This window comes from Nicotiana tabacum, chromosome 8 (assembly GCF_000715075.1).
Source record: "Nicotiana tabacum cultivar K326 chromosome 8, ASM71507v2, whole genome shotgun sequence".
Taxonomy (NCBI): Eukaryota; Viridiplantae; Streptophyta; class Magnoliopsida; order Solanales; family Solanaceae; genus Nicotiana; species Nicotiana tabacum.
In genome coordinates, this window is record NC_134087.1 from 209,106,071 (window position 1) to 209,115,408 (window position 9,338).

General features: G+C 36.0%; 1 protein-coding gene across 1 annotated transcript; it reads right to left on the minus strand.

The window, feature by feature from the left end:
• Positions 1–6,144: 6,144 nt before the first annotated feature.
• Positions 6,145–8,944, minus strand: LOC107792960 (SPX domain-containing protein 1). The gene is made up of 3 exons (XM_016615224.2): positions 8,371–8,944; positions 7,274–7,400; positions 6,145–6,795 (listed from the first exon to the last, which is right to left on the minus strand). The coding sequence occupies exons 1-3, from the start codon at positions 8,689–8,691 to the stop codon at positions 6,371–6,373; spliced, it is 873 nt and encodes a 290-aa protein (XP_016470710.1). The 5' UTR covers positions 8,692–8,944; the 3' UTR covers positions 6,145–6,370.
• Positions 8,945–9,338: the final 394 nt, after the last annotated feature.

Here is a 9,338-nt window from a genome sequence, read left to right on the forward strand (position 1 = left end):
CTTGCCAAAAATCCAGTATTTCATGCAAGATCAAAGTACATCCAGTTGAGGTATCATTGTAACAACCCGACTGGTCATTTTGAGAAATTGCGCCCGATTCGGTAGTTTGAGGTCTTGAGTAGCTTCACATTAGGTATATCAACTTTTGTACATGGTTGGATTCAGTTTTCGGATGAATCAGAATTGAATTGGAAGAAGGAACCTAGTTTTGGAAGTTTAAACCGTGAAAATTTGACCAGAATTGGACTTTTGGGTAAACGGCCCCGGAACGGGTCGTGGATGATCTCAACAGCTTCGTATGGTGATTTTGGACTTAGGCGCTCGTTCGGATTCTGATTTGGAGGTCCGTAGGATAAATTGAGGCATTTCGACGAAAGTTGGAAAAGTTGAAGTTTGGAAAAAGGAGAAGTTTGACCCACAGTTGACTTTTGTGATATCGGGGTCGGAATGTGATTCCGAGAGTTGGAGTGGATCAGTTATGTCATGTTGGACTTGTCTGCAAAATTTGGCGTCATTCCGGGTTGAATTGATAGGTTTCGGCACGGGTTTTGGAAGTTAGAAGGTTTGAAAGTTCCTAAGTTCGATTCTTGGTGTGATTCAATGTTACGGTGTTGTTCGATATGATTTGAGACCTTGAGCGAGTCCGTGTTAGGTTATATGACTTGTTTGTGTATTTAGGCGGGGTCCCGGGGGCCTCGAGTGTGTTCCGGGTGGGGTACGAGTCTTTTTCCCATTGTTTTGGACTGCTGTATTCTGCTTCTGGTGTTCCTTCTCCGCGATTGCGAACGGCCTCTCGCGTTCGCGATGTGTTGTTTCTGGTTGCCTCTTTTTCCTTCATCGCGTTGCATAGAAATTCCCGCGATCGCAAAGGTCTGCTTTCCTCTTCTTCGCGTTCGCATCCATTGCCCCGCGTTCGCGTAAGTTCCTGACATTGTTCATCACGATCGCGTCCCTTATTTCGCGATCGCGAAGGGTATTTCTGGACAGCTTGATTCTCTTCTCCGTGATCGCGATCCAATCTCCACGATCGCGATGCATAAATCCCTGGGCAGAATAAATAGTACTCTATCCGAGGGTTAGCCATTTTTAACATTTTTGGAGTTCTAGAGCTCGGTTTTGGGCGATTCCATTTGGGTTTTTCAAGAAAAACGATTGGGTAAGTGTTCTTCACCTAGAATTCATTATATTCCATGAATTTGTCTTCATTTTTATCATTTAATTTGTGATTTGAGTTGAGGCAAATGTGGGTTTTTGAAGAAAATTCCTAAAATGAAAAATCATGATTTGAGGGGTCAAATGGTATCAGAATTTAATAAATGTTGTATAGTTGAACTCATTTTGGAATAGGTGATCAGATTTTGTAAAATTTGACGGGTTCCGAGGTGCGGGCCCAGGGGTCGACTTTTGGGTCGATTTTTATATCTTTGTAAAGATTGAAACTTTATGATCCGGAATAGTTCCTTATATGATTTATTTGTGCTTTGAAGTTAATTTGGTTGGATTTGAGCCGTCCGTAGGTATTTTCACCCGAGAAGTGCATTTTAGAGTATCGGTTTGTCGCCTTTAAGGTAAGTATCTTGTCTAACCTTGTCTAGGGGACTTCCCCTTAGGAATTGAGTCTTCTATGCTAATTGTAGTCCGTGCATGCGAGGTGACGAGTGTGTGCTCGAACTTATTTGTGGAAAATATGCTCTAGGGTTCTTAGGTCCTTATGTTCAAATGTGGAGAGTATTCCTTTATGATCGAGTTTAATAATTGCTTAAATTGTCTTTATATGCTCCATATGATATTGCTAGCTTCCTTTGAATTCCTACGTGTTTCATTGACCTTCAATTGCCTTAATTGAAGTGATCGCCTTCCTTATTGTTTGATATTTATTGATTGTGAGTTCCTCTGTGACTTTGTACAAATAAGTTACATGACCAATTGTTGTGATTTTCCGGTGTAGCTATCACGTACTTGTTATGTCTTGTTGTTTAGCTAAGGTTTCATTGTGAAGATAATTTTCGGTACAAGCTTGGTTATAGTTGATTCCCTTGCCGGGACATATTTAATCCTTACTGTTGGTTCCCTTGCCGGGATATGGTTGTTTACTTATTGTTCCCCTGCCGGGATATGGTTGTTTCCTTGCCGGGATTCTTTTGTGATTAGTGTTGGTTTGTATATTATATGGATCGGGTTGCGCGCCACAATATTAAATGGATCTGGCTACATGCCGTAACAATACTATATGCATCGAGTTGCACGCCGCAACAATATTAAATGGATCAGGTTGCACGCCACAACATCATTATATGATTTGGATCGAGTTGCACGCTGCAACAGTATTAAATGATTTGGATCGGGTTGCACGCCGCAACAATATTATATGATTTGGATCGAGTTGCACGCCGCAACAAGAAAGAATAAAAGTGAACATTGATTCTTATGGTGAGAACGAGAGTAAAAGCACGAAGGGTGGTGCCGTGCATTTCCTGCTGTTGTGTTTATTTGTTGATTATCAATTCAAGTGTTAAAACTGTTTAAATTCCCTTGCTGCTGCGATCCTTCGTGTTAGAACCTACGATGTTTTCCATACCTCATCGTATTTATGTACATATATACTCCAATACTTTAAACTTCAATAATGGTTACAGTCGTATTTCCACTTAAAGAGGAATTTCTCTTAAGTTTTAAATTATTAAATTTCATGCAAAGGGAATAGTTCATTCAACGTTGTAACTTTAAAATTAAAAAGAGGTATTTTCTTTACTCAAATGATTTCAACATAAACAAATTTTGTCTTTTCTCACTGGCTTTCCCAATTAGTTTAGAAATTAAAATTTTACTTATATTTGGCAAATGAGACTCCTTGGGCATATTAAGTGCATTGTACGGACATTATATATTGTATAGCATGTGGATTCTGTTGTTAAAAGTGAAATGGAAAAAAAGGATGGGTGCACAAGGTGCTATGTATGCGGAAGATTCAAAAGTTAAGATTATGATATGAGAAACCGAAGATTGAGATGGTTGATATCGTGTACTAGACTTGATGTGATTGATTGTGTGGGCATTTCCTTCTTTAATTAAATACATTCTTACTTGTCTCTGTTCCTGTTATATCAGTGTTGATTTACTTGTTACTTGATTACTTGGGTACCTGATTTACTTGGTTATCGTTCGTTACTACTCGCGTTCTACTTTATTGTTCGTACTACTTGTATCTGAATTTCTTTCCGCTGTTGATATTACCTCGTTATCTTTAACATGATGCTCTATTATCATACTCTGTTCACTTCATTTGACCAGTAGGTGTCTTGACTGTTCCTCGTCACTACCCCACTGAGGTTAGTCTTGATACTTACTGGGCACCGCCATAGTGTGCTCATACTACATTTCTGTATATTTTTTTGTGTACAGATCCAGGTATTGGTCGATAGTAGCTGTGCAGGTCGTCGCAGTGGAGACTCACGGTAACCTGCTGCTACGTTCGCAGGTCTTAGAGTCACCTTCATTTGTAATTACTTTCATTTGCTCTTTTGTTTCGGGGCAGTGATGTATTATTTTGTGTGATTACTCGTAGATGGGCTTGTGACTTGTACCACCGGTTTTGAAAAATGTTGAATTATTCAGAGTTGGTTAATTTAAAGTTAGTAAGCATCAATGTTATTTCAGTTTATGTTAGGCTTACTTACTTTATGGACTAGGTGCCATCACGACTCCTTCAGAGAGATTTTTGGGTCGTGACAATCATCATATCCGAGAGTTGATAAGTGAAGGGACTCTTTCCCTGCAGAAGATACCAGGATCGAAGAATCTGTCAGACATGTTGACCAAAGTTGTCGGTTTTAACAAACCGAGGTTGTGCACCGTCTCAGTTAGCTTTCAAGATTGATAATGTGAAGGTGCCACCAGAGAATAACAAATCTTTTTTTTTAATTTTCTTTCTTGATGTATATGGGTTTGAGAGAGAGACTGAAAGAAACACAGCCAACTGTAAAAGAAATAAAAAAAAAAAGAGAAAAGAAGTAAAAGAAGATAAAGTGAAAAAGCAAGAATGAGAAGAAATTAAAATATGAAAGAAAGGAAGAGTCAAAGTTGTAAGGCTGCAAATATCAAAGAAGAATTCGGCGCGCAGTTTGGGGTGTCGTCCTCTTCGTATTCACATTCGTTGAAAATTTTCCTCCAGCAGACATTCTGCCTATAAATAGGCATCCCGTTCCTCAATTCTAAATCATTCTCACCTTCTTCTTTCTCTTCAATTAATAAAAAGGTATTTTTTGTGTATCCGTAGAGTAGGCAAAATATGGTGAACCACATAAATTTTGTCTTATCTTGTCTTGTGCGATTTATTGCTTTTCTCTTTTAAATATGTTTCCCTTCTATTAGCCTGACACACTTTCCAACAAATAATTGAACCAGTCAAGAGTCCATTACAGTGACAAACTAAAATTTTTTGTAGCATATTTAACGTCTTAGTCATTTAATTCTTTTTCTTTCCAATTCCACCTTTTGTTGTTCCAATCAGTAGAGCATTAATTGTTGTAAAAATATTGGATTACGGAGAATAAGATTTAGCTTGAGGTGTATCAAGGACACTGTCCTTAAGAATATTTCGGTCACACTGTAATGAATAAAATTAGGCGTATCCCGAGGATTCAACAAGCTCTTCTAGTATAAACTAGGAGCAGAAAGAATAAAGATTAACTGTAGAAAAGTTTTTTCCTTTTTCACTACCTTTAAAAGATGAAAACAAAGCAGTATATATAGTCAAAACAAAACTGTACTATCCGATAAAAAACTTCCAAGCCATAAAGTATTTTCAAAGTTTATTACCATGCGTTAAAGACAAAAACCATTAAACTAAGAAACGTTAAAAATTATAACGTTAAGGCTATACATAACTGATACATCAAAAGTAACCTATAAGTTATTACCATTCAATTATCAGATTATTTGTCAAAGATTGGATTCAAGCTTGTCAAATTAGTTGTTACAAATATTAAAAGAATATTCAAAATGATTAGTGTAATAAAGATCCGTTAATATAATATTAAAAGATGAACCTAGATATGATTTTTAAACAATTCTTTTTGAGATGTTATTTAACCATTTCTCTTTGACACCAAGGAAGTAGATTTTGAAGACAAATCTCATTGTTATATTGCTAAGTTTTCTAGTAAAACCAAAGCTTATAGGCTAAGGGGCAATTTTAGGTAGACATGACGAAATGTAATAGAGGCGTGCAAAGGATTCGTCAGATCAAACGGAGCTTGGCTCTTAAGTATAAAGGCAGAAGGGAGCTTGACTACAAGATCCACCCGTTGAGCAAGGACGAAAGTCGGCCTTAGTGATCTAAGGGGTCGTTTGATAGGATGCATTAGGTAAAATAATGCATGCATTAGCTTTGTGTATTAGTAATACTTTGTTTGATACACTTTTTGAACATATGCATTAGTTATGCAAGTATTAGTTATACACTCTATTTGGTATTATCCTATGCATAACTAATGCATAAGAAACCATGGCATTAACAATGCAATGGATTTTAATGCATGCATTAACTTAGTTAAAGACAAATTTGTCCTTCAAAATTTATGCTTGATTAAAATATGTTATTATATTAAAGCAAGTTTGAAATAATCCAAGAAAGTGAAAAATAAAATTATGTCCCTAGTAAATAAATAAATAATTAGCATTTTTTTTATAAATAAATATTAAGTTCTACACTACAATATATGTAGACAAATTAAATAATTTTTTAAAACCTTTTTATATAAAAACATTCCTCAACATATGTTTTTTTTTAAAAGATAAAGTAATGGACTGATTATGAGGGTATTTTTGTAAACAAATAATTCTTATAGAAATTGTGCAATGCATTAATACATTAAACCAAACAATGGATAAGAAATATCTCAGCATAACTAATGTCAGCATAACTAATGCAAGCATTACTAATACCAACATTACTAATACATAATATTCAGCATTATTCTTATAGACTCTACCAAACGACCACTAAGGGTGCCAAGTGGAAGGGTTGTCACTCAACGGATTGATATGTAATAGAAGCAACTATGAGTTTGTTGAACAGGCAAAATTGCTTTATCTGTGAAGTAGATTGTATTCAAGAATGTGCATAGCAAAAACTAAAGGCAATAACAAACACTAAGAAAACACATATACCAGTACAATAGAACAGATGAACCAGAAGAGTTCATCAGACACCCTTTGAGATTAAATTTGTGTATTTTACATCTGTGTTAATTAGTATCTAATACATCGCGTAACAAATGCATTCATCAGAACCGAAAAGGAAAAATAATATTAGTACATAACAGAAAACATTCAAGGGGGCCGAAACAACTGTCCCTATATAGTTAGATTATTTTGCTACTTGTTCTAGGATTGGAACTTTTTTCCAAGTATCTTCTGGTCCACTAATTTGCAATGGGGGCAATGAGAAAACACTGACCGTTGAGCTCTTGCTTCGAATTTCTTTTAAAGATCTTAAAGCAGATATGGTGCTCTTCATGTATAAACTTTCGATATACTCTATCTCTGTCAGCTCCTTTGGGGCTCTAAGCAGACCATCGCCACTAGTCGAAGGTTCATTTCCATCACCTTCATCAGTCATACATCGGGCATCAATGACAGGGAATAGATGATCAATCAAATTCTCACATTCCTTCACAAGCTTGTAAAGTAAATCAGTGGTGTAGAAGGGCTGTTGCAAGACCTTCTGAATGAAGGGCAAGCGAAGAAGAGCACCAGTTCGTTTGTCATACTTCTTGAGTATCTTCACGAGCCCTATAAGAATAAATAGACATAGATCAGATTGGCTCATCACCGGAAGCGGAACCAAGATTTAAACGTGATTGGTTCGACCCTTAAGTTTCTTAGCTTTGAGCTCCTTGTACTTCTAAAATTATGGGTGCAAATCTAATATCGGTTGAGAGTTTAGTGGGGTTTCACACACACACACACACACACACACATATATATATATATATATATATACTGAAAAATACTTCTGATGAACCTGTTACCTAAGAGATACATCGGCCACTATTCATCGCTAACTATGAGATAATACAAGTGACGTATATCATGTCTCAAGGTGTTCCAGCACCATTTCTAGTTTAGCACACACCCCAGTTTCAGTGCACAACAATCATATAATAAGTTTAGATACAAATATAGAGCAAATGCACAAGCATCAACTCTTATGCAATTCTGAGAATTAATTAAGTTTCAGAGAGATTCGAAAGAAGAGAAATGAATTTACCTGTATAGTTAAGGGCACTGTAATTTTCCAGCAAAACCATCTCTCCATGGAAGTCTACTATCTCCCTGCGGATCTTTATGATCTCATCATTACGATCCTTGGCCTTTGCAACTCTATCTTGCAACTCCTGTTACCAATTTACAACACATGTCAAATATAAGATAAAAAACTTAACAAGCCTTGCATAATCAATTATTAGTCTGAACTACATCTGTACAATCAAATCATGGATGCAGAGCAAAACTTTTGTTTCACCCTGCTACTACAAATTCACACATGATAGCTTAAACCTGAAAAACAACTAACAAAAAACTAACAGAATGGTTGAAGCTTGCATAAATCATATACACTCAATTGGGTGAGGACAGGGGACCTTTTGACTAAGAGAACAGTTAATATCTTCTTAGAACTTCAATTATGCGACGGCTAAAATTTAGCACGCAGCTATATCAATCCAACAAACCAGTATACTTTTCACTGCGGTCTCTATTTACAAGTTGAATTACATTATTTCATTGATTTATGGGGGTTTTCCCTTTATGCTTGTTCATTAATTACCAAGACAGCTTTCGTGCCTTCGCTTAATTCACCAATTTTACTAACAACAATGGCTCAAATAGCAATGGATACCATTATTCCAACAACTAAACCTTTCTTTGATCTAAAGATAATAAGTTCTCAATTCCTAATTGCTGAATGTGTAAAATAGAATACTAAAAAATAATCATAATCAAAATACTGGAACCAAATAATCGAGGATTTGAAATTAATGGATTCCCCGAGTTAATATACAACAATAGTTGAAATCAAAGTCAAATATTTATAAATATTTAGTAAATTTTTTAATACATATACAGAGCTCGTGCAACAGCTAATGGGCTCACTTAAGTTACACTACAAATACGCCCCTGTTAATTACCCTACTACTATTATATGCTTTCATACATCACTGTGTTTGATTTTCTAATTAGTACAGTTAATGGCAAATCATTCCAGTATTTTATTTTCCTTTGGCACAAACAAGTTTTCAGTTTCAGAAATACTAAATATATAAAATGAAAAAATCACTTCGGCGTCAGAAATATAAAAAAGTTTACCTTTAACGTAATGATATACTCTTCTTCCTTCTCAACGAAGAAGGAATTGAATTTCTCGAGCTCATCTTCCAACAAATTCACAAAATCAACTTCAGCTGCAGTCATCGGCACCTTTTGTGAGCCATCAAAATCTCCGGCAGCTAATTTCATCTTCTTAGAAACCCTAACATCCTCATCAACCGCCGTCGTCGCCGCCGACGCCGGTTTCTTCGGCTCAATCAGCTTAAGCTTTTTCTTCAAATCCTTATAAGACAAAAACTTGTCCCTCCATTCCGGTAACGTTTCTTCTATTTGATTGCTTAAACTTTTCCCGAACTTCATAGCTTTCGATCGACAAAATCAAATACACACAAAAATGTAATGTTAGTGTGAAAATTTGACAGATAATAATGATTCGAAATAAAGTGAGTGAGAATTTGAGAAGAATAATCACACAAAAGTGATTCCAAATTCCAAATAGTGGGAATTTGAGAGAAAATAATCACAAAATTTGGAATTTGAGAGGAAATGAAGGGAAGTTGGAGGGATTGAATGGTGGTTATAAAGGTGAAGTGTGTGTGTGTGTGAGAGAGAGTGAGTGAAAGAGGAGAGAGAGAATATATTTGTGAGGTGGTGGGTACAGTTGGGAATATTCTTTTTATTGTGCTTTATTTCTTTTTTTCTATAAGAGGATATCTTTGGGTTTATTCCTTTTTGTTTCTACAAGTTGGTCGTTGGTGGGGCCCGCTGGGATTTTACCGCGTTTTTTAGCCACCGTGACGTGGCGGCCAGAGAATAGCTAGAGCTAATGAGTAGACACAAGGCTGATTATTCAGATCGGATATTCGAAATTCGAACCGATTCATTTAATTTCGGATTTTGAATTTTGAATTGGATCGGATTTTGAATTGTATTTATTAAAATTTTGGATATTGAATCGGATTCGAATTGGTATATTTTAACTCGATCAGAAATCCGAAATTAGTAAG

Bases quoted from the DNA above. Each gene is read 5' to 3' on its own strand.
- LOC107792960 (XM_016615224.2), bottom strand. From the start codon at position 8,691: ATGAAGTTCGGGAAAAGTTTAAGCAATCAAATAGAAGAAACGTTACCG. The intron at 7,401-8,370 runs GTAAACTTTTTT...AATTGGTAACAG, and splicing joins AGTATATCATTACGTTAAAG to GAGTTGCAAGATAGAGTTGC. The intron at 6,796-7,273 runs GTAAATTCATTT...TTATTCTTATAG, and splicing joins CAGTGCCCTTAACTATACAG to GGCTCGTGAAGATACTCAAG.